The 25,465-nt window shown below is 48.7% G+C and overlaps 1 protein-coding gene and 1 pseudogene across 1 annotated transcript in view; one reads left to right on the forward strand and one right to left on the reverse strand.

Annotated features, from left to right (window-relative positions):
• The window catches only part of LOC8025769 (abl interactor 1), a 35,304-nt gene that overhangs the window by 3,557 nt on the left and 6,282 nt on the right, over positions 1–25,465 (forward strand). Inside the window, 6 exon segments of the mRNA XM_029991971.3 lie at positions 3,818–4,219; positions 5,527–5,713; positions 5,798–5,959; positions 9,803–10,311; positions 10,313–10,355; positions 21,894–21,956. Of these exon segments, the coding sequence (XP_029847831.2) occupies positions 3,818–4,219; positions 5,527–5,713; positions 5,798–5,959; positions 9,803–10,311; positions 10,313–10,355; positions 21,894–21,956 (1,366 nt within the window).
• LOC120849039 lies at positions 771–1,793 on the reverse strand (annotated as a pseudogene).

The following is a 25,465-nucleotide window of genomic DNA, read 5'->3' on the forward strand; positions in this document are numbered from 1 at the left end:
AAGGCGATATCTCAAAGGGACGGTCGTATTTTTGGGAAAAGAAGTCGAGATTGAACCAGGCCGACGAGGCGCGTGACGTCAAGATACCTAGTTTCCTCCTCTCTTCGCTTCGCTCCTTCTAGGCCGCGAGGCGGAGAAGACGCAAGGCCGTTCCCCCTCCTTCTCGGAGAAACATGACGTCAACATTCCTGCCAAATGCACCTCTTTTTTTTTTTAAATACGGTCATCCGTTCGAGATATCGCTGTATGAGTGATGTTTTGGTGGTTGTAGCATCCCGTTGCACGCTTTTGCTGCGTGTTTTGGGGAATCCACATTTCGGTTCAGCAGTGTACTTCTTAGTACCATCACAATCAATGTGAGCGTGAACACCACTCCGTGTGGCCCGCGGTGCTACTGGTGCCCCCTGTTGGAGGCTTCGTAAAGCTTAAATGCAAGGGGCTTGATATAAGTGGGCCCCTGCACTCGTTGCTCCTAATTTCACTTCTGGGTTGTCTGCGTGCACCGACCGTGACCTCCGTAATTTGTTGTGCAATTTGAAACTTGCGGTGTATAATCAAAAAAAGTTGAACAAATGCTGATTTTAGGTTATAAGTCCCTCCCAAACTTATTGCGGCAAGGGGCAATGAAGCAAAGATGACTGTACTTGCTAGTCAGCAATGTTCGCTTATAGCCTGCTAGAGCTAGCTAGCCGCATTTACGCCGAGGCCATTATTGATCCAAATACAGTCGAGCCCACTTATAACGAACTTGATCGCCACGCGGAATTTGTTCGTTGTATCCAAAGTTCGTAGTAAGTGGACCACCTATAATACAGGCAAAAAGAGCAAGCGAGAAGAAAGTTAACTTTATTTTTGAAAAAAGTCCATGATGCAAGTCTCCTTCTTCAAAGCTGATCGCATCACTGCCGTTTCTAATTTTTCCAGCGCGGTAATATGTTCATCACCAAGACCTCTGCTGCACACGAGTTCCTTGAGCGACGCGATGTAACCGATCGCGGTTGAAGCGTTCACAGCAACCGGCGGTAGAGCAGCATCCTCGTCATCGTCCTCGTCGGTCTCTGGGCAGTCGGGAAGGGCTCGCACTTCACGCACAATAGCTTCGTCAGTGCACGGCTCCGCGATGTCGGCGTCGTCATCAGCAGAAACGAAATCGTCCCAGGCAACGTCAGGTCCGGCCAGCTGCGTGTCAACGACGCGTTGCCACAAGTCCTCGTGCGACCGGCCTTCCTGTGGGTGATCTATGGCGTCCTCGGTGCCTGGGCCCATAAAACCCGCCTTGCGGAAGCAATTTGCTATGCACTCCGCGGTGAGTTCCATCCACGCCGCCTTCAACATCTCCACGGCGGCAAGCAAGCTGATGCGAACCGGCATGGCGGCATCTGGCCGATCAATTGCGATCAACAAGCGTTGGATGACGCGCCGCCGGTAGCACACCTTGAACGCATGAATAATGCCCATATCCAGGGGGCTGAATTTTGCAGGTTGCATTGGGAGGCAAGAAGAGTACTGTCACCGCACTCAAGGAAAGCTGCACATGGTGTGCCGCACAGTTATCCAGCACGAGCAGGACCTTCCTGTTTTTTCGTGCCATGTCGCGGTCAAACTCGACAAGCCACTCGGCGAATAAGTCGCGGCTCATCCAGGCTTTCGTATTGTTCCTGTAGCGTACGGGCACGTAGCTTCCAAAGCATCGCGGCTTACGTGACTTGCCAATAACAAAAGGTAGCCGCCGGTCACTGCCGTCCATATTGGCACAGAGAAGAACGGTTATCCGCAACTTGCTGTTCTTACCTCCCGCGCAGTTGTCGCCTTTCAAGGCATGCGTTTTAGATGGCAACATCTGATAAAACAACGCAGTCTCGTCGGCATTGTAAACGTCCCGTGGAGCATAGCTCGCAATTGTTGGGAGGTTGTCGAAAAGCCATGCATCGACGTCCTCGTTCACAGACGCGGCCTCGCCGACGACCGCCTTGAAAACAATTCCGTGGCGAGCCTTAAACCGGTGGAGCCATCCATTGCCTGGGCTGAAATCGGGAAAGTCCAAAAGGAAGGCGAAGTCTTTAGCCTTGGAGAGCATCAGCGGTCCACTGATCGGAACGTTGCGAGACCGGGCGTCTGCGAACCACTTCAGCAGTGCGTCCTCAACGTCCGCGTAGGTCGCCTTCCGAAGGCGCTTTCTTGTCGGGTTGGCATTCACGGTAGCACCAAGAATCTTTTCCTTGTCCTTAGCAATGGTCGAAATGGTCGATTTCGACAGTCCGTACTTCTTGACCAAATCGCCGTTTTTTGCACCTTGAGCAAGTTCATTAACAATGGCCATCTTCGTTGCAATGTCGACTGCTTTCCTTTTAGCACCTGAAGAGGTCGGCATACAGTCCGCCATCGCACCAGGCGGAAGTCAAGCCCTTGGACTCGCGCGTTGAGGCAACCTTCAAATCCCCGATCTGGGAAGAGCACGAATGCGGCAACGATGTCAACGCAGTGCCATCGCACAGAAAGAATCGACGGCTCAATTGGCTCAATATCCGCGGGTCCGCGGTCCGGGGTGGCAACGGAGCAGCAACAAATGGAGAACCGGTTTGGGCCGGTAAAGCAGGCGCCGAACTTTCCGGATTGGTCGACGCAGATCACGTGGATGCATCCCGACGACGCGGGCGGCGCCACTTCCTCTTTCGTCACCGCGCGCGCGCGCTTTTTCGTTTTCATTTTTCAACGCGCGCTTTTTCTTTTTTTCTTTATTTTCTCCGCAAAGGAGCGTCCGGGGGATGCTCCGTGGGCGAAGTTCGTCTGCCGCGGGTTCGCAGTCGAGCGAAACCGCGCCAAGCACCGCCGGCTCGGTCAACTACGGGGGCCCGACAGCTTCGCGTTCGCTCTAACCGAGTGGTAAGGCCGCAACAGTTCGCTCTATGTGAGACACTGTGCCATTGCCCCAATGTATATTTTGACGGTAGCACCACCCTTGTTCGTACTAAGCGAGCGTTCGTTATATCTGCGGCCGTTATAAGTGGGCTCGACTGTTACTATGATTTTTTGAAGTAGGCTATTTTTTGGTTTTTAAGAAGCAATAGCAAATCGGGCAAAAAATAATAGTTGATTATCTTTCAGGGGTGGGGTGCCTCTAGGGCTATTACTGTAATCTGGTGTGCACATGCCATTTTATGTGTGCGTGATGGGGCAAACATTCGGAATATTCCTTTCGCTGATTTTCCTCGTGTGGATTATGCACAAACAACCAGTGAAATCAAGTTTATCGTTTCAAGTTAAAAGACATTGTAGAATGACCTTCATTCAATAAATACTTAAATACTGTGCACAGTAATTTCACATTGTAATCATTGTCAAGGTGAGAACAAGAGGGAATCTGTTTTGAACGCCCGGTCTCCAGTGCGTGCTCGCTGCCTTCTGGCAAGCTTTGGTTACTCGCACGTGGCACACTGGGCACCAAAGTGTGTCGAAGGTGTGACGCCCGTTATGGAGATACAACAACTGAAGCTCCCCCCTGCTGTTCTCGCTTTGTCTGTACTTGTAGATATGGAACACTAGTGGCAAACACAAAATTGCCGCATACTCTCATCCAAGCTCGACAAGAGTATGAGGCGAAGTGGCCGACACGTGCGTCCCAGTGTTGCCATGTGCCAGCATTGCATTCTTTGCGAGAAGTTGGAAGACACGCTTGCAAGATAGATGGCACTGCGTGGACCCGCCAGCAGCGAAGTTGGAGAGGGAAAGGGCCCTGTCTTCTAAGTCGTATTCACAAATCGAGGCTGCTTGCTTGCATGTCAACGTCATCACCCACTCCGCTTGACCCTCGTCGCAGGCGGAGAACAAGCATGCAGCGTTGGAGGAGACCAAGAAGTATGCGACGCAGTCCCTGGCAAGCGTGGCGTACCAGATCAACACGCTGGCCTACAACCTGCTGCACCTGCTGGACCTGCAGACGGCCCAGCTGTCGGAGATGGAGTCGCACATGAACCACATCGGCCAAACGGTGATGATCCACAAGGAGAAGGTGGCCCGGCGGGAGATTGGGGTGCTCACGGCCAACAAGAGCACCCTGCGCCAGCACAAGATCCTGGCCCCGGCCAGCCAGGAGCGGCCGGTCAAGTACATCCGCCGTCCCATCGACTACACTCTGCTGGATGACGTGGGCTACGGGCTCAAGGCCAGCTCTTCGGGCAATGGGGCCGCCGCCAAGGCTCGCCGGGTGCCCTCTTCCCAGGTGGGGCCATGCCGTCCCTGTGCAGGGGGTACCCTCGGCCGACGACGAACTAAAACCCGAGACGGAGGCAAAAAAAGGACAAATGTGATGCCTCGGGCACAGCTCTCGGGATTTAGTATGTTATAACGACCAGGGGGAGAGGACGAGGTTTCTGTGATTAATGTGCATGTCGGTCGGTGGAGGCTGCTATTTTAAAGTGATGGCTATATTTGCCACTCCAGGGGAGGTGACACCACCCGGCGGAAAAAACGCAAAGGAGAGTAGTGGGAGCTACTGCCCGTTCAAGTATGCAGTAAAAACTGACGTTGTCAGGCGGCTGAGACGTGCGACAGAAGAAGGAGCTTAAATGCGTGCCGTCGGAGATGCGAATATGGCAACCCTACACAGACCTTGCTTGCTTGTACTGGTTGCACTTTAGCAAGATCGTGGGAGAGGGTGTCTGCAACGGGGCACAGGTGCAGCTGTTGGTTTTATGTTGTAACGCACGCGACCAGTGGCTCGGAGCCACACAGAGTGCGGGGAGGAAAGCTGAGGGCTCGCACCCTCCTCTCCCCTCTCTCTTCACTTTTCCTCCCTTTGTGGCATAGTGGGGCAGGAATCGCGTACTATAGCTATTGCACCTCCATTGCACTTGGGTGGAATGTCTAATCCAGACGACTTTGTTCTGGGGCAAGCTGGAGAGGGAACTTGATAAGTCAGTGGTAATATTTATTGTACCTCGTAAGCTCTGTGGAGGTTGCTGAGAAAAGGGGGGCAGGGTTAGTGAAACCTTGTTCGTAAAAACAACACTGTGAACAAGCAGACTATGTTACCTTTCAATCACTGATTAACTTTGTGGCAGTAGGAATCCAGGAGTGAGGCTGATCAAGTAAAAGAAGAGTGAAAGTTTGCAGATCGACCTGCATCTTGCCTCTCGTATCTGACTGCCAGTGACACTTCCCAGCCGAGAAAGATGACCGGCCTTGTAGAGTACAGTGCCGTCAAAGGCACTCACGTGAGCTCAAGGCCCTGTGTCGCGTCTCATTTGCACGTGTCCTCGTGAGAAGGAAACTCGAAATGAAGCCACCTGTTCCTCCAAGTAGCCTTTACAGTGTTATATGCTTTGTATGAAACAGTGAAGTAGATTTCATGCCATCAGATTAACAACTATTTTACCAAAAGGCACACATACCCCTTGATTGACTGCCCGTTGCAGCGTATGAAGACTAAGGAAAGGTACACCGCCTGGCGAGGTACATGTCTGGCTTTGGACACGCATGCACATGCCGCATTTTGTGCCGCACGCTTATGGCTCATTCTTGCTGCAGGCGTTGATCAACGCGGGCCCCGCGCCCACCACCAAGCCCCCGACGCCTCCGCAGGCCAACAGGGGCGTGACGGTGGGGTCGCTGACGCGGACCTCCCGGGAGTACCGCACCCCTGCGCCCCCCATCGCGCCCCCGCAGGTGCCCAGTAACTATGCGGCCAACTACCCTCTGGGTCATCCTCGCAGGGGTCAGTGTCTCGCTGGCTGGCCCGGGGTTGCATCGCGCCCTCCGTCCTCCCCTTCATGCCCTTTTGGGCTTCTTTCCGACGCAGGGAGCGGCTACTCCACGCTGCCTGCACACGGCCACCACGGGTCCAGCCACCCTGGCACGGGACACCAAGGTGCCTTGCCACCTTCCCAAATGACACCGCCACCCAGCCTGGCGAGCCAGCCCCAAGTGGGCATGGTGCATCCCATGAGTCAGCACACCATGGGTACATTCCAAAATGCACTCTGCACACAAACACAAAAAAATTAAAAAAAAAATCTTTTGATTTTAAAACTGTTGCTTACAAAGAGAAGTCATTTAGAAGAGGGGATAAGCTAAAAAAACAAACTGCACGCATGCAAAAAAAAAAGAAAATTAAAAAACTTTCTAGCGCGTTCTTACTATGTGAAAGCGAAGAGATGAGAAAGAAAGAGAAGCTCTCGCCTTACAACGAACACATTGTGCAAGTTTGTTGTAAATGGTTTTTGCTGTATCGAACTGATTGTAGCATTTCCTGCTGTTCGTTGTATACAGGTTTGACTGTATTGAGGTGTTTACTACATACAAGAGCAGTCAAATTATGTATGTTCTGAAATATTGTGTTTTCAAGTTCATACTACAAAAAAAAAATTTTCATTTAAACCATAAAAAAATTTAAAAGGAAATATTTTCATAAATTTAAAGGTTTTTCAATTTGATGTTTAAACCAATATTTGACTGTATAGACTTCCCGTGTGTTTATCGTATTGTGAAAGGAAAGTTTGATGCACCCACAATCTGCGGTGTCAGTTCCTATGTCATGCAATTGATGGTGCCCTTGTGTTTATAGCTCATTTTTATTAAAAAGCTTGCTGTGGCATTTCCGATAATCATCTACCCAATATTTTCACCGCAGGTGGCAGTTCTTATGGGATGTTAGGGTAGTAGGAGCCGGGGGATATTTTTAAGCACTGTCTGGTATTTGAGCAATTCTTGAAGTTTATTCTTGGCAGGCTACCTTAGGGGTTAGGTTCGTGGCTATGAATAGGCTGTACAAAAATAATTGCAGTGATGTGATTGCTGCGCCAATTGCGCCAAACTGCGCCAAGGGGCTAACCCTGCTACATCCTTCTACATTTCGCCGAAATATCAGTAATCTGCGCCAAGCCTGCGCCAAAGGACCAATTTCGGTCGCCTTTCAAAACCGAAACTAAACTGAGTACCGTAATTGAGCATGCGTGAACTAGGTGGCGCAAGCGACCGCCCGACAGAAAGTAGGCTGTATCAATCGTCCATCCGGTCTAGCATGGTTTTTCCCGCCGTTCCTCATTTCGCGCTCTTGTGGGTCTCGTCTCGCATCCTCTTGGAAATATTTTAACGATAGATGCAAGCGTACCAGCCATGCCGTCATGTTGTAAAACGAAACCATGTTTTTGCGCATTGGGAGTTACTTGTGGTCTGAAGCACTCGCTTCTAAAAGAAACGGCTGTGGCAAAACTATCCTTGGTCCCCGCCTGCCAGTTGCCGTGGTTATGACGTCGGGTGTTCCCGTCCACACATTGCTGCAGATATGGCGCTTTCTAAAATGAAACGTAAGGACCGCTGCAGGGTAATCGGCAATCTTGTCCTTGTTTAAATTAAACGGTATTACAAACATCCCTCTAGCTCAAAGGCTGCTGTGTCGAAGTACTGTTTACCTAGGTTTCTCTCTGTCGGATTTCTTTTGAGATGGACACCGGTACGTGAAAAGTCTGTCACAAAAGAAAGTTTAAGACAAGTTAGCTAAGGCAACAAAAGGCAATGCCTGCACGCTGAACCCACACAGCCCGCTTGTTTATCTTGAGTTCAGTTGTTGCACAAAGCGCTCCAAGAACTTTTTGACCCTGACTCGCAATGTCTTGCATTGATGCGCTCAGGTTCTTATTTTTTTTTATTAGCTTTATTGTCCTTGTTTTGTTTGCACTTTTTAACCTTTTAACTTACCGTATTTGCACGAATATAACACGACCACGAATATAACGCGAGGGCAGGTTTTGATGCCCTCAAAAAAAAAAAAAAAATATTATTACTATTATAACGCGAATGGAGGCCGCGTCAATTTCTCGCACTCGGGGGCATAGCAGATGTGAAAAGTCAATGGAAATAGAATAAATATCAGTTTATGTTTTGACTACACTCATCCTCACAGTTCAGGTCCTTCCGTTTACAATCCACTTGGCGACTACGCAGATAAGCAGCAGCACGGCACCTGCTTGTCTGGTAGTTCTCTTTTCTTGCGAGTTCCTCAGCAGCCCACAATCCAAACAAGGCACGAAGCAGAAGCACCAACACACAAACACCAGATCATTCTGGAGCAGAAACTAAACAATGTGCAGGCAGAAAAAAAGACTACTGAATCCGATACACGATCACACTTCTTCTTCTGGTCCCTCTGCATAAACAAATGCCTCGTGTTCCACGATTGCGTAAACGCGGTTGGTGGTCTTGGCTTGGCATGTGTTGACTTGACTCGGCCCGGCTTGGCTTGGCTCGAATTGGCCAGTGCCCGCATTCCCGCATGACGCGCGTGCGCGCCGAGTTTCTGCGGCGTGCGCGCGTTTAACAAACACAAAAGCGATAACAATGCTTTTTTATGTTTTCTATTCTCCCCTTCACGTGGCCCAATAGCTAATAAATTCCCTTCCACACCCCCACTTCTTTTCCCACCGGATATTTTGCATTGAGCCGGAGGGATGTCTTTCTCCTCTGGCTTTCTCCAGACTCGCGCGCCTCGTGGCTGAACTCGATTCCGAATATAACGCGAGGTGCGTTTTGGAGCACGTAATTTCGAAAAAAAACTCGCGTTATATTCGTGCAAATACGGTAGCTTGTGCCTCGCATACTGGCCTGGCAAGCACGCGCCGCTGGACAGTTTTCCTTTTTTTTTTTTTTATTCTGGATTGTTACATTTTGCATACAATTTTGGGGACCAGATGGCGACGGAGCGGAGTGGCAGAGTTTCGGTTTCGATCGAACAGCCGTCTCCGCTCGCATAACGTAGCGCGTGCAACTGCAAGCTGCCGAAGTTGCCCTCACGTGCATGCGAACATGATTGCACGACAGAGGTACCAGCCGGGACGCTTGCAATCTATTGCTTTACATTTGCTTGCTTCTGACGAAAATCTGGCATGTCGGGAACCAGTAAAACGGTGGGAGACGTTTTGAAATTGCTCGGCAACGCCTACTGCACTGTACACTTGTGGGATGTCTCAACGTCTCTTTGGAGACATCGAAAGTGGACATTCATTACTTGCCGAAAGCTAAGCGAGGTGTGCGGCAGCCTTGCAGAAAGTTTCAACAAGCAAAAGGAAAAGCACCCACCAGTCGCACTGCACCTTTTTCATGTGAACAGTTTCGTATTGCATTGCTGTAGTTATGTGTTTCATCAGTTGGATATTGGTTCAATTTATTATATTATATAACCAGTGAAGTTTATGCTTTCATATTTACTGCTAAGCTGGTCATTTTCAAATAAATTTAGTGTGTGCATTTTGGTTCTTATTTATCTATAGCGGGTACATATACATATGTCATTTAACTGAAGCATTGCAAAAAAATGTTGTGTCATTGCCATTTCAGTTAACAACTTGAAAGACTCCCAGGTCGTCTAACTTGACCATAATTTGATTATTGTGGCGAGCAAAGTGCCTTCCTTTGTCCAGCACTTAAAACAAATATTTTTTTTTTATTTTTATAAAAAAAATTTGCACCAAAAACCACTTTTTGCTGCTCCGAAACACTGTTTTGGGTGCTCCAAAGGCCACTTTTGCTGCTCCAAAACACAGTTTTGGCTGCTCCAAAAGGTGCTCCAAAACGGCTTAGGCCAATCACATCACTGTAATTGGTATAAATTTTTTATTCTAGTAGTATTTTTTTTATTTCTCCTACTAATAAATCCCTAATTTAAAGTTTCTACTTGCAGAATGTAGGTCTTGGTTGGTTTGATTTTGATAAAATGTTTATGGGCCTCTCCATGCATGTTTCTCTCTAGATCTAATCACAGCTCATTGTATCTTTGTCCCCCAAACACGCACACCTTTGTTTTCCACAGGTCACCATCCAGCGACCCATCACTCTATAAGCCAGATGCCAGCAGCCCAGAACCTCCTGGCCCAGAATCCCGTGGCACAGAATTCTGTTGCCCAAAATCCTATGGCCCAAAATTTCTTAGCACAGAATTCCATGGCCCAGATTTCAATGGGTCAGAATACCATGCCTCACATGATCCAGAACCCCATTGCAAAGAATGCCATGGCTCAAAACTCAATGGCACAGCACCCAATGGTTCAAAACCCAATGACGCAGCACCCGATGGTTCAAAACCCGATGGCTCAGCACCCCATGGTTCAAAACCCTATAGCTCAGAATCCTGTGACCCAGGTCTCCATGTCCCAGGTCCCCATGACCCAGATTCCCATGTCCCAGATGCCCATGTCCCAGATTCCGATGGGCCAGAACCCGATGGCCCAGCACCTTGTGGGTGCCCGCCCGGGGCCCAATCTCATGAGCACGAGCGTGACCGACAGGCTTCCAGAGCCACCCCCGCCCCACATTATGAGCGGGGGCCGTGGCCCCTCCGTCGGACTACGGGCGCCACGGCAACGGTGAGTCCTCTTGTGCAACGTCCCTTGTTTCCTCTTCTTGCCCCAATGTCTTGCCTGTTTGCTGCCTGGGTCTTATGCACCGCTCCGTAAGCATGATTCGCACTAATGGTTTTTGCATTTCGTTGAGCCAGATTGCTCCAGGATCTCTTCGCCTAGACCATTGCACACTCGCCGGACACTTTATTGCAGTAGGCTTCGGACTTTTTGGAGTGATATTGCATTCGCAACGGGACAATTGTTGCGGAGTTGTAGCGCAAGAAAATAGGTAAGGTAGCATCGCTGTATTGATGCTTAAAAAAAATTAAAATATTTTTTTCTATGTTTTGCGTTTAAACGGGGGGGGGGGGGGGGGGGGGGGGGGGGGGGGGGGGGCACGCGCAGCATTTTACGGCTTTCTGAAAAATTGTACAACTTCAATGGGTTTTTAAGTTTCAGTTTGAAATCTTAGCGCTTCTCGGCACCGACAGTACCACGCCCCGTGGAGAAATAGTGCAACCAGCCTCTGCTACGTTGTGCGAGGACAGCGCAGCAGAGGTTAATGCACTTCGTAAACCAACCGACTTGACACAATGTGCCGCGGTTCAAGAGAACTTGCAAACAAAAAGCTCTCTGAAGAAAAAAAAAAGAACACCTATGAGAGAAGCGTCTCTCCGAAATCGCGGATGCGACAGTGGGAAGGAGCTGAGCAGTGATGAGTGCAGTCAAAACATAGACATTATTTCCCGATTTTCGTCCCCTCATCACTTCTGCTATGCCCTAGAGTGCAGTAACTTAAAGGTCACATTATAATAGTAATAACATTTTTCTTTTTAGGGGCTTTAAAACTTGCTTTGCTTTATATTCGTGCACACACAGTACTCATCATTTTTTATCATTCGCACTGCGGTCCAGAAGCAGTAATGGATGTTGAGTTGGGGCAATGTATGAGACTGTTGCAGTGTCCCCTTTGTTTCGTGAACTCCTTTAAGGCACCACTTTGTGTATACCGGCAGCCTTGTCCCTGTGTAACGGTGCTTGCTTTTTGAGCAACTCATTATTCTACATCATGTAAACCAACGTTTCTAAGGCACCTTGGATGGCCTGCAAAAATTGGGTCTCTCAACGTATTGCGCTGCAATTTACTACAGAGGTGCAAGCAGGGGGTGAAAGTTCAGTGAAAAAATAAAAAACATACTTACCCGTTTAAAAAAAAAACTTTCTGAGCAGTTTACGCCATCACTTTGCAAACGATGCACGCATAGAGAGAAGTGCTGCCGACAGGTGGCATAGGCCGCATTGAGGAAGCGCCGGCGGCATAGATTGCCCAGGACAGGTTTGTGTTTTGTGGTAAAATTGCTCCTTGATTTTTTTTTTTCACTGTTAACTTGTTGCATCTTTGTTGTAAACTGCAGCATGATACATCGAAAAACCGACTTTTGCAAGCCATCTGAAGTGTTTTGGAAGGGTTGGTTTTCACGCTGTATATTAAAAGCTTTAGCAATGTAACCAGTGATGCCTGGCTGTCAGGACCTGAATCTGCATGTGACACATTTTGTGACGTCTGGTAACTGTGGTTGCCAGACAGTCCTAACCAATGTTCTGTTCTTGTTTCCAGGCTTGCCTTTTCATGCATGAGATTTTACTGCAGGGAGGCATCCTCCCAAAAGCTTGCCTACAACTCTAGTTCATAGCTGATCGTCTTCAGATGAAGTATGCACGCATGTGACGTTAAGAACAGTTGGGCATGCCTCAAATGCATTGTCACTTCCACTGCCTGAATACTCTACGCGCTACAGTGACATACATAGCTTTTTTATGCACTTGCTTAGTACAGTTTTTCCAAATCTGTTAGTTGCAACCATGGGGTCACAAAGTGGCTCAGACACTTGAAAAAAAAACGTGAACTTAGATTTTTTTCGGTTGTGCCTGTGAAAGTATGAGTCGCAGCTCAACTTCGAGCCGTAACTGAGAGATGCAGCACCCATACTCCGCCCTCATTTCGAAAAATTGTGCTCTAACGAACATGCTCACTTTATTAATTAGGAACAGCCATTCCTTGCTGGCATGCATTTTCCTTTTTGCAGTGGTTTCTATCCCAGCTGATTCACTGATTATATTAACTGTCAAAAAAAAATCTCAGCGTCAATTTTTTGTTTGCACTGAAATCGAAAAATTGTGGCATTGTCAAAAAACAGGGATGTGTTGGGTTTGTGATACAGTATTTTATGTTTTTGATGGATAGCAGAGTCTGGGAAGCCCTGTTGTAATATATTCACGCTTATTGGTCACTCTGTAAATATTAGGGGGCCACAACCTATACAATATGTTCTGTCAAGTAGCACGAGTCTGTGGGAAGATTGAAAATAGCTTTAAAGGGACACTGACAGGGTATTTATGCTCGCCGAGGTTTTTAGTTGTACGTGACATATGAGAGCTCAACTACACAGAACAGAATTTGCGGCTCGAAATTCGGTTTCTTTCCGCCCGAAAACCGCCGATCAAGAATTGGCCGGTTCGAGTCTCGCTCACTCTCTTTTTCGCGGTCACGGGCCGTTTTCTAAGGTATCGATGCGACCACCAAATTTAATCAAAGTCGTGGGTCACTGAAGGCACACACTCAATATTAAAAATAGAAAAAAATATGAAACCCATTTTTTGTGGCTTCTAAAAAGCTGTAAATACGTTGATCGAAAAAAAAAGTTCCACAGACAACCGGAAGCATTCTGTGCGTTCGTCGTTTCGCGTATCGTGGGACTCGCGGGGACGGCGATGGCAGCGGACGACGGGCGTGGGACCTCTATTTCAGAACTGTCGTTCGCGGGGGTACCGGCGAATTCTGTCTACCGTTAAAAGAGAAATTTGGGACTGATCAAAAGAATTGGTATTCATCCCGTACGACACGCCCGGCCACCAAGCCGATTTGCACGAAGACGTCGCCGAGCCGTCGCTCCCTTCTCGTGGCTGAAGACAACGCTCGAGCAAACGTCAAGCACGACGTGTCTGCTTCGAGTTGAATTTGCACGCGTACGATTTCTTTACTAGGTGCGAATGTCCCCAAAGCGTGGTGCTTCCCGACTTCGACCCGGGAGTGCTTTTGCTAGAGAAAAATCGACAGAAAACTTTTCAACTTAGTTTACCGGCTGAATTATTACTAAGGAAAGAGATCCACCAGAAACGAGATGCCCTAGTAGCTCAGTGGGAAAGACGTCCGCTTCACACGCGGCAGGACCGGGTTCGATCCCCCGTGAATTTTTTTTTTTTTTCAAACATTTTTTGATGTTTACATATCTTTTTCTATTTTTTAATATCATCACTGAAGAAACAAACAAAAAAATAACAAACAAATGTTGTGGACGATACTTCGCTGAATTAAACGGTAAGGGATTTCCGTTTTGACACCTGCGAACTCAATGTAATCACTTTCCACAAAATGCAAGGAGCATATAAATCAGGTAGCGTCCGCTTTCCGAGGTGCCCGTAAATGTTCTACAGGAATTGCAGCCAGCCATTGGTCCCGATCCCGTTGATCTTTCGGAAACTCTGTCGCACAATGCCACTTTTTTTCGGATGCAGGACATGTGAGCCAGCTCTTCACGCAACATCTTGGGTTTATTATTTTCGGAGCCGATCATGGAAATTCACCACGGGCACTCACTACTCATCTCCAACTCCTCAATGTACAAAACAACTCATCTTGGAGTACAGAACAACGAGCGGAACAAACATAACTGCAAAACAATCGCACGGCAAGCAGTTCCCGCACGCCGCATGTCGTGTCGTCTGCTACCGGAGAGGAGAAAAAAAAAACGCACGGTCGGGTGTAGCCACGTGACTTCCGCCAGTCGCTCTCTTCTCTCCACTTCTTCGACCTCCGTCGGGTTTCGGTTTCGGTTTCGAGCAGTTGCGTCTTTTGGCTTTATAAAAGAAATACGCTACTCTGTTGCAAAATATTAATTGGGTAGTCCTCCGACACCATAATGAAGCGCCTGGCAAAAAATAAAAAAACATTTTTGGGGGGTGTCAGTGTCCCTTTAAGGCTAATTAACGGTATCTATTTATTTATTTGTGCACTGAGAGTGCTTTTCTCATTGAGGCTGTTTCAGGAGTGCTACACACGCAGAAAAGCAAGACTAAACAGCGCCATCCCATAACTCCAAAGCATTTGAATTTGGAAGATGCGGACAAAATACCTTAAAGGGGCCATGAAGCAATTTTTCAACCTTTTCCTTAGCTTTCCTCCTCAATTTAAAAATTTCACAGTGTTACCGAACAGTTCAAGAGGAGGGAAAAGAATTCCCTGCTTGTTCTCCTCTGGAATTCCCCTCTGAATGTTGCCATTATCCCCCTAGAAGATTAGCCGGTTGCTCAAAATTCAAACAAAAGTTACTACGGCACAAATTGCGCAGCGTTACCAAACAGTTTAAGAGGAGGGAAAAAAAGAATTCCCTTCTTGTTCTCCTCTGGAATATATCCAAGCCCAAAATTTTTGTTTCATGGCCCCTTTGAGCGTGGTCAGAATGCTGGGTCGTCAGCCCTGCCGAAAAGCAGTAGCCATGCAAAATCCCGAGAATAAAAAAATTTGATAGTCGCCACACAAAAACAAAATCGGTCGCAACGTTGACAAAAAGATTGCATAATAAAGGTTGAATAATGTCGAGAATGGTTATAAGGAAGTCAATGGGAATCAGATATCATTTCGATATATCCGCTATTTCATTATACCGTATTTACTCGCACAATGAAGGCACTCGCGTAATGAACGCACCCCCCAAGTCGGCTCTCAAAATTTCGACTTTTTTTTTTTCCACTCGCGTAATAAACGCACCTCCAACTCCGACGTCAATATTTTGACCCCCTCCCCCCACGCGCGCGAAATGAACGCACTTTTCTATCCTGGTGCAGCGAGGTCGCGAATGCATGGGCAGCGTGGGCGAACAAAACGCCTTGCAAAAGGTGTTAAAAAAAATCGCAAAGATCCAACAGAAGCAAAAAAAAATAATAAAAAAACTTTTTTTTTTTTGAACAGCGCTGTTTGGACTTTAGGCTTGCGCGCCGCCGCGCGCAAGGTGGTTAAGAAAGAAGCGCTCTTAGCGAACAAAACAACTTGCAAAAGGCGGCAAAAAAAAAAATATCACACCCACGGAACTAAAAAAAAACAAAGGAGCTTTTTTTTTTTTTTACAGCGCATTTTGGTTACGGGGGGGGGGGGGGGGGGGGGGGGGGGGGGGGGGGGGGGGGGGGGGGGGGGGGGTTTGCGCGCCGCGCGTACGGAGGTAAGAAGAGGAGCAAAGAAGCCCTCTAAACAAACGACACAGCTTGCGAAAGGCGGCAAAAAGAAACAAAAACCCACGCTACTGAGAAAAAAAAAAAGGATCTTTTTCTTTTCTTTTTTTTTTGCATAGCGCAGTTTGGTTACAGGGGTCGTGCGACGCGCGCGCAAGGAGATAAGAAAGATAAGCGGAGTGTAGTGTTACTGAATCATTATTGGGTTTAAGTGGTTCAGCGAACGTCCGGGAGTGGGAGCGGTGGCGTGCTGGTTCCGAGCGCTGCTGCTGCGCTGCGACTGTATCGTTAGGGCTAGGAAAATAAAGAGTCAGCGAGTGCTGTCTGAGACACGACGGAGTACGGTCGTACTTTTATTTATACGACATGGTGTCAAAAGTGACAACTCCCACCGCCGTTGCCGGAAAGCATGTCTGACGAGGACCAGTCAGACTCCAGCGGTCAAAAGCCTTCCGCTTCCACGCAACCGAAAATCATGAGCAGCGTCCAACAACCGCCCCCCTTCAACTTCGACAACGTGGCCGAGTGGCCGGCGTGGCTGGACGAGTTCGAAGACTACATGTTTGCATCCGGACTCAGCGAAAGAACCCAGGAGGCACAGGTCAGATCCCTACTATATTGCATGGGACGAAAAGCAAGAGAAATTTTGAAGACCTTTAACCTCACCGACGCTGAGTTCAAGAACTATGAGCTCGTAAAGGGGAAGTACAACGCCCATTTTGTGCATTCAAAGAACGTCGTCTACGAAAGCGCCTGTTTCAACCGACGTGTACAGGAAGCGGAGGAGACAGTGGACCAGTTTGTTACCGAATTGCACACTTTGGCGGCACGGTGCGAGTTCGGCGAGTTGAAAGAAAGACTCATCCGGCGACCGGTTTATTGTGGGCCTCCGAGACGCGAAGCTGTCAGAAACGCTTCAAATGGATGCCGAGTTAACGCTGGACACAGCTTTGGCAAAAGCCCGACTCAGAGAGACCGTGAGAAAACAGCAAAAGGACCTGGCGAAAACTGAGCCTTCGCGACGCAGCGAGGACGCGGCCTTGAATGCAGACTCCGTTTCCAAGCCGCCGCGCAAGAGAGATGTACGCGCACCGAAGATCGAGGCCGGGCCGCCGACGCAAGCATGCGAGAATTGTGGGTACGGTCCCCACCAGAAACGAGACTGCCCGGCAAGAAACAAAGCGTGTATGAAATGCAAGAAAGTTGGACACTTCGCCAGGAAATGCTGAAGAGCGCTATCAAACCTGAGTAAGACGCACGTTGCAGAAGTGCATGCGTCTGAGAGCGGTTCATTCCTCGGAAGCGTATGCCGAAGCGGACCGAACGCGCGTTTGGCTGTGGTGACTGTGAACAGACACCCCGCTCCGAGCAAAGATTGACTCAGGCGCTGACGTCACCGTCGTCGGAGAAGACTTCGCTGGCAAGCCGCCAAGACTTCTGCAAGCCGAGGATTTGAAGGGGACCGAACAAGAAAAGCCTGGACGTACTGGGGAAGTTTAAGGCTACGGTCGAATGGCAGGGCAAGGTTTCAGAAGAGACTATCTACGTCGTTCGAGATCTCCAAATGCCACTGCTGGGAATGCCAGCAATCGAGTCCCTCGGGATGGTTCGCTTTCTCAACGACGTTTCCCACAACAGGTCCAAGTACGAAAGTATGTGTCCGGAAGTGTTCCAAGGGCTTGGAACGATCCAAGGGGAACACAGAATTCAGCTCAAACCTGACGCGGAACCATTTGCAGTCAGCACGCCAAGACGAATTCCATTTCCGATGAGACCAGGAGTCGAAAAGGAGCTGCAGAGACTCGAAGCCACTGGAATCATCAGCAAAGTTCACGGCCCGACCGACTGGTGCGCTCCTATCGTACCCGTTCAGAAGCCATCGGGCGATATCAGAATCTGCGTCGACCTTACAAAACTGAATGTCTCTGTGCGTCGAGAGCGACACATCATGCTTACCGTGGAGGAAGTTCTGGCGAACATCGGCGAAGCAAAGTTTTTCTCCAAACTAGACGCAAACTCTGGATTTCACCAGATTGTCTTGTCCCCCGAGTCACAAGAGCTGACCACGTTTATAACGCCATTTGGGAGATATTGCTATAAGAGACTGCCCTTTGGTATAACCTCGGCACCTGAAGTTTTTCAGAGAAAGATGACAGAGATTCTGGACGGAGTTCAAGGTATCCAGAATTTAATGGACGATGTTTTGGTTTACGGAGCCACGCGAGAAGAACACGACAACCGACTGAGAGCAGCCCTGCAGCAACTCGCCCGGTCCGGTGTGACGCTCAACCCCGGCAAGTGTCAGTTTGGCGTCACTGAGGTGTCGTTTTTAGGAGTGATCCTCGACAAGGATGGCATCCGTGCAGATCCAAAGAAGGTCAAGGCAATCCAGCTTCTACCTGCCCCTACAGATGTATCTGGACTCCGACGGGTGTTGGGTATGGTGAACCATGTTGCACGCTTTTTGCCCACCCTGTCGCAAGTGACAGCACCACTTCGCGAACTACTTCGGAAGAACAATGAGTGGACTTGGGGATTGGAGCAACAACGAGCCCTTGACAAAGTCAAGCAAATGATCACATCAGAGAGATGCCTTGCAAAGTATGACAGTTCTGCTCGTACCATCGTCTCAGCCGACTCCTCATCCCATGGGCTGGGAGCGGTGCTCCTTCAAGAACAACGAGATGGTGAACTCCGTGCAGTTGCGTTCGCTTCTCGTTCTCTTACTCCAACAGAACAGCGCTATGCGCACATCGAAAAAGAAGCCCTCGCACTGACATGGGCGGCTGAGAGATTTGAAGAGTATCTCCGAGGACTGGAGTTCGTTTTTCAGACAGACCATAAGCCCCTGGTCCCACTGCTGGGCCAGCATAACCTGGATATGCTGCCCCCACGGGTGCAACGGTTTCGAATGCGCCTGATGCGATATTCGTACAAGATCGAATACATCCCAGGAAAGAACATGGCAACAGCTGACACGCTCTCGAGAGCGCCCTGCGAAGATGCGTCATCTGAGGGCATGTTGAACCCTGCCGAGGTTTCGTCATTTGTTTTGGGGGCAATCAGCACACTGCCGGCGTCGGAAGACCTTCTTCAGAGGATCCGGAAGCTCCAGAGGGAGGACCAAGACTGCAAGTTTGTTCAAGTACTGTGAGGACGGCTGGCCATCGAAAAGCAAACTTTCATGGAACCTGAAGCCGTTCTTTGGAGAGCAAGGCGACATAACGGTGTGCCAAGGCCTACTGTTGAAAGGACCCCGGCTTATCATTCCCAAGTGTCTTCAAGCAGAGATGCTAACGCGGATCCACGAGGGACATCAAGGGATTGTACGATGTCGAGCACGGGCAAGGGAGTCCGTTTGGTGGCCGGGAATCAGCAGGGCCATAGTAGACATCGTAGACAAGTGTGCAGAATGTGCGATGTACAAGAATCAAGCTCGAGAACCGATGTTGTCGTCTCAAACGCCAGAATTGCCCTGGCAGAAAGTCGCCGCTGACCTGTTCCAGCTCGATGGTGTGAACTATCTCCTGCTGGTTGATTACCGTTCCAGGTATCCTGAAGTCGCCATTCTTCAGTCCTCCACTTCAGCAAAGGCTGTTATAGGGCGAATGAAGAGTATATTCGCCCGACATGGGATACCGGAGGTCCTAGTTACGGACAATGGTCCGCAATTTTCCGCGACAGAGTTCAAGAACTTCGCCCAGCATTACGGGTTTCAACATATCACAACAAGTCCGAGGTACCCCCAAGCCAATGGGGAAATTGAACGAATGGTGAAGACAATCAAGAGCTTTGTGAAGAAGAGTGCAGATGCTTATCTGGCGCTGCTTAACTACCGCAACACGCCAGGCCCTACAGGGCTCAGTCCCGCCCAACTACTCATGGGAAGAAGGCTCCGCAGCAGACTTCCCATGTATCCTGATCAACTGAAGCCCCGAACCTTCAACCAGTCAGCATGGAAAAGGAAGGATCAGAAACAGAGACAAAGGCAGAAGCGGAATTATGACAGGCGCCACAGAGCAAGACCACTGGCACCCCTCAAAGAGGACGATCCGGTTTGGCTTCCAGAGCTTCGCACGTCGGGCACGGTTGTGGGCCATGCTCAAACGCCCAGATCCTTGTACGTCGAAACAAGTTCTGGAACCCTGAGAAGAAACCGCAGCCAGGTGATTCCCCTGCCGCAGCCGCAGGACTCGCCCCGGGAGACCTCTGGTGAAACGTGCAGTGCCAACCAGAACACAGCGAGATCTCCCGTCGGACTGCAGCATACGCGGTCGGGTCGAATCGTGAGACCTCCCAAAAGACTGGGATTTGATGACTGAACGTCGAGCTGACTAGTTCAGTTGTACATTAGGGCCATAGAACTTTAAAGGGGGGAAGATGTAGTGTTACTGAATCATTATTGGGTTTAAGTGGTTCAGCGAACGTCCGGGAGTGGGAGCGGTGGCGTGCTGGTTCCGAGCGCTGCTGCTGCGCTGCGACTGTATCGTTAGGGCTAGGAAAATAAAGAGTCAGCGAGTGCTGTCTGAGACACGACGGAGTACGGTCGTACTTTTACTTATACGACACGGAGAGCCCTCGATTTAGCAACGCCTAAGCAAACAAATCAGCTTGGGAAAGGCGGCAAAAAAAAAAAAAAACCCAAGGAACTAAGAAAAAAAAAGAAAACAAAGGAGTTTTTTTTGTTTTTTTTTTCACAGCTTAGTTTGGTTACGGGGTCGGGCGCCGCGCGCAAAGAGTTAAGTGACTTCGATTTTTCAGGATAAAAGGTCCCTTCATTATTCGAGAGTAGAGAGTAGATACGGACGCAAAAAGTTTACTTCGCGCAATAAACGCCCCCCCCCCCCCCCCCCCCCCCCCCCCCAACTTTGCATCGATTTTTCTAAAAAAAAAAAAGTTTGTTCATTCTGCGAGTAAATACGGTAGCCGACTTCGGTTATAACGAAGTACAAAAGAGAATGGGAAATCATGATCGCTTCGCTGTAGCCGCTATTTCGTTATAACCGACTTCGTTACAACCGGTCTCGACAGTATGTCTTCTCTCCAATTTGAGATTAAAGAAAAGAATGCACCGGTGGCAACGTCAGCTGGCGAAAATTTCCACTCAAACGGTTCATGGAAAATGTGATAAGTAAAATGTATAAAGTCGAGCAGAAAACTTCCTAACAAGTAACGTGCAAAACACAGGTGACCCTAGTGGCCGAGGCGCATTCCGGGAAACCTGTGTCAACAAAGAACCGAGTTTTGGTCTCCTTCGTCGAGCTGCGGCAAACCGTGAACCCCTTGGACCTATGCCTTGCATTTCACCACTGCATGCCTCGCCATAGTTTTCTTGGATTGATCGTCATGTGGCAGTGATGCAGGAAGTATGCATTTCTTCTCGTGACCCTTTGACACTATAAACGATTCGAGGCGAAAGCAAATCATGTTGCAACAACGAAGTTAAATTCTCCGCCAGTCGGCATTTCCACCAATTGGTTTCAACTTCGACATGCTACTTCACGGGAGGCCAGCACTGAGATTATCATCAGGCTTTCACAATGTCCTTGTGTCCTAGTTATCATTCTTAAGTCGTGTTTTCCTTTCTCTGTCACTGTTTCAACATGTTTTGCTTTGGCCTTGAATAGCTCACAGTCTGATAAAGCCACGAAAGGGAAAGTATACTATGTACTTACTACATCAGATGCACACACGGATCAATCCACGAATTCTACGACAAGGTACTTTGCGGTGGGGTGTAAGGTGGAGGTCGACAGTGTCCGTGCCTGGCCATGTTACGGTGGTAGGAATTGAAATTCAGATCTTTGTTGACAGTTGTTTCCCAGTATGCACCCAGCCCTAGGGTCACTCAGATTTTGCACGTTGCCAATGGCAGAAAAAGATTTAATCTTTGCAAAGCAAATGGTCAGAGTTGTATGAACCAGAAACAGATAGATGATAGTTCATCATCCAATAGAGCGCTATACCGGTTTAAAGTTTTGTCTCGTTCCTCGAGTCCATCAACTACACACGACATTCATTTTAACGAGCGCCCCTTGGGCAAAGTCTGCATACATGGCAGCTCGTTTGGGAGGATGCCACCCCTGCCCGCGCATGAGCTCTGGGCGACGGAGACCCTTTGGGTGTCCTGGCCCAGGCATGCAGCTGGGAGCCCCAAGCGAGCGCGTTGTCTCTTGCCCGCCCGTTGTTCTGTTGGTGCAGTCTCGCCTCCGCTCCCCCCTCCACCACCTCCCGAGCCCTTGTACCCTGGTAATCACGTTCCGCCTTCCCCACCAGCCTACGGGCGTCAGCGGGCCGACGCCGACCACGACTGGGTGCCCAAGACCTACCTGGAGAAAGGTATCCCTGCTCTCCTCCTTCAAACCTTGCTGGCTTTCTCAATACTGATTTTAGATACAAGTTGAGAATGTGCCAGAGGGTCTTCCGAGGCCCTCATTACTGCCAGCGATCGTTCCTCTGCAATGTGCAAATAGTCCACTACCGAAGTGCATGTTGCACAGACTTCGCACAACTCGTTGCGGCCCACTGTCTTTTCTGGTTAATCCGTGGATAGATCTGACATTGTGATCAATATCTGGTGGTGTTTGTTTGGCACATTCTTAACTTGCATCAAACCATAGGATGCATGCTGAGCATATCCCTCGAGAAAGTGACCAGAGGATGAGACCGCTTTTGTATTGAGCCTTCTTGTTGGTGAAGTGACTTTGTTTTGAATAGATGCTTCATGCTCAAAAAATGTTTTGTTTATTCCCCTCCAAACAATTTGATGCAATATCTAAGCCACTTATTCAGATCCGGCGAGCAGATGTCTTAATCATTAATTTTGACCTGTAGCTAGATCTTAACTCAAATAAAAGATAAGGCAAAATGCAAATCCTACCTTGTAGGTTGTTTGGGGGATTCTTAGCTAAACAAAAATTTTTTTTTAACTATGTCTGGTGATGTCCAACTGTCCACCCTATCTTTGTTTAAAGTCAATAGAATGTTTATGGAGCATCGTTATTTACTGTAAATAAATCACTTTTAAATAGGAAAGAATGATATGATAATTACCCCAATTTACAGCTAGTATTGTCAATCTATTCAACTTTGAATATGAAAAAAAAACTATAAAACAGTTCAGTTGTTGCGAAAAAAAAGTATATGAAGTTCACTAAATTCTCCACGACTGTGAGCAAAAAAGAAAAAAAAAAAAAAAAGAGGAGCAGGGTAAATCATATTTAAAGTTTCTTTCAATGCGTGAAATTGTTCAGTATTAAGTTTTTTTTTTTGTTTTTTTTTTCACTAGTTAGTTTCAGATGAATATTGATATTTCTTGTCGATGTACTCTGTACTGTAAGGACTTGAAATATATATAAGGTGTTTGAAACAACGAGGCTCAGTATAAGATGGGCCGTAAAAATCGGCAGGTAGCAATCTGAACTCCTCGCGCCGACCGCGGTCTATTAAAATGAACATATTTTTTTAATGTACCTTTGGTTCAAAAATAAATGCGTAAAATGAAAACAAAACTAAGTAACAAAAAGCAAAAAAAAAAAGAAAAGCAGGTGCATAACGACGGCACGTAGCAATCTGAACTCCTCGTGAAAGCTGTATTTCACAGGTTGGTTTCATCTTGTAAAATTACGAGGTGTAGCTGTCTTTCTGTAATAAATAGCGCCAAAAAACTTGCCAGGGTCGACGGTGGATGGCGACGCAGACGACAGAGTCGAATGGCAGGGCGCGTTTGGCGCACATGTTGATAAATGGTTTTGGGAACAGCGTCAGAGGGCGTAGCCGACCAGCGAAAGAGAGCAGGCGACACGGAGACGAAATCTGTTGGCAGCAAAAATGCCGTCGTTATGCACCTTCTTTTTTGCTTTTTTTTTTTTTTTTTTTTTTTGCTTTTTTTTTTACTTAGTTTTGCTTTCATTTTACGCATTTATTTTTGAACCAAAGGTACATTAAAAAAATGTGTTCGTTTTAATAGACCGCGGTCGGCGCAAGCAGTCTCGATAAGGAGGTAGCGCCATTAATATAGTCCGCTGTTGACCCAGGCAAGTTTTTTGGTCCTATTTTTTTTTTTACAGAAAGGGAGCTACGCTTCGTAATTTCACATGGTAAAACCAACTTATGAAATACTGTCACGGGTGGTGACCAAAAGAAAACAGGAAATAAACGTTTAATGTGGCGAACTTGTGCCAAAAATAAAGAAGGAAACAGAAGAAAGCAGAGCGTCGCGGGCGTCGAAGTCGGCGTGTCAGCAGAATCGAGCGCTGGGGCGAGACTGGCTCCGGCTTGCCCGCGGAGCCGCTTTTGTACACACGTTGGCTTCTGGAGCATTCGACGTAGAAGGTTCGACGAGTAGAACATTCTTACCTCGAATCAGCTAGACGGTTCTCGATTTCACCAGAACATCACATTACAGTGTTAACAAAAATGCATAGCCGTGGCCAGGAATCGAACCCTGGCCCTTCGTGTGGGAGGCAAGCGCGATAACCATTAGGCTACGGCCGTGCTGCCTACTTGGCGCGCGGCATTACTCCCCCCTTAAAAAGTGCATCGCCTCGATGCATCCCAAAACAAAACAAAGCACATAAAAAGAACGGCAAACTAAAGAGTCACTTGAAACACATAAGATCCACAGTCCTATCGAGCGTAGTACGGCTTCAGGCGCACGACGTGGACGACTTCAGGTCATGGTGGGCGGCGTGATGATGTTCTTGTTCCGTCGGGCATCACCTCGTAGTTCAGCTCGCCGAGGCGACGAAGTACCTTGTATGGTCCAAAGTACCGTTTCAGCAGTTTCTCACTGAGGCCGCGGCAACGGATGGGCGTCCACACCCACACCCTGTCTCCGGGCTGGAAGTGAACGTCTCTGCGACGAAGGTTGTAGCGGCCCGCGTCGACGCGTTGCTGGTCTTGAATCATGAGTCGGGCGAGCTGGCAGACTTCTTCGGCGCATTGAGCAACCGCCTGGGCGTCGTCGCTCTCATTGTCAGATGGCTCATGGGGCAGCATTGCGTCCAGCATGGTCGTTACCTTCCGACCATGTAGTACCAGCTGGAAAGGGGTGAATCCAGTGGTCTCCTGAACCGCCGTATTGTAGGCAAACGTGACGTAGGGCAACACCTCGTCCCACGTCTTGTGCTCTACGTCGACGTACATAGAGATCATATCGGCGATTGTCTTGTTGAGTCGCTCGGTCAGCCCGTTAGTCTGCGGGTGGTATGCAGTGGTTCGACGATGGCCGGTGCCACTGAGACGAAGGATCTCTTGCGTCAGCTGGGCCATGAACGAAGATCCGCGATCTGTAATCAGAACTTCGGGAGCGCCGTGCCGGAGGACGATGGACTCTATGAAAAACTTGGCGACTTCCACAGCAGTCCCTGAAGGAAGAGCTTTCGTTTCGGCGTACCGCGTGAGATAATCTGTGGCGACGATGATCCAGCGGTTCCCCGACATCGAAGGCGGAAAAGGACCAAATAGATCCATTCCGATCTGCTGGAAGGGTGTAGTTGGAGGAGAAATGGGCTGCAGAAGTCCGGCCGGCCTCGTCGGCGGTTTCTTGCGTCGCTGGCACTCGTGGCATGATCGTGTGTATAGGTGGACGGTCTTGGGGAGCTTCGGCCAGTAATACTTTTCACGAATACGGGCCAGTGTCCGGCTGTAACCAAGGTGTCCGGATGTCGGGTCGTCGTGGTAGGCTTGGAAGATCTCCTCTCGAAGGTCACTCGGGATCACCAGCAACCACGGTGTGTTGTTGTCGCCGAAGTTCTCTTTGTAGAGTACACCTTGTCGGATGGCGAAGGTCGGCAGTACTCGTGAGAAGACACGTGGCACGGTACTCCTGCCCCCTTCCAGGTGCT

This window comes from Ixodes scapularis, unplaced genomic scaffold, assembly GCF_016920785.2.
Source record: "Ixodes scapularis isolate PalLabHiFi unplaced genomic scaffold, ASM1692078v2 PGA_scaffold0__279_contigs__length_252992795, whole genome shotgun sequence".
Classification (NCBI taxonomy): Eukaryota; Metazoa; Arthropoda; class Arachnida; order Ixodida; family Ixodidae; genus Ixodes; species Ixodes scapularis.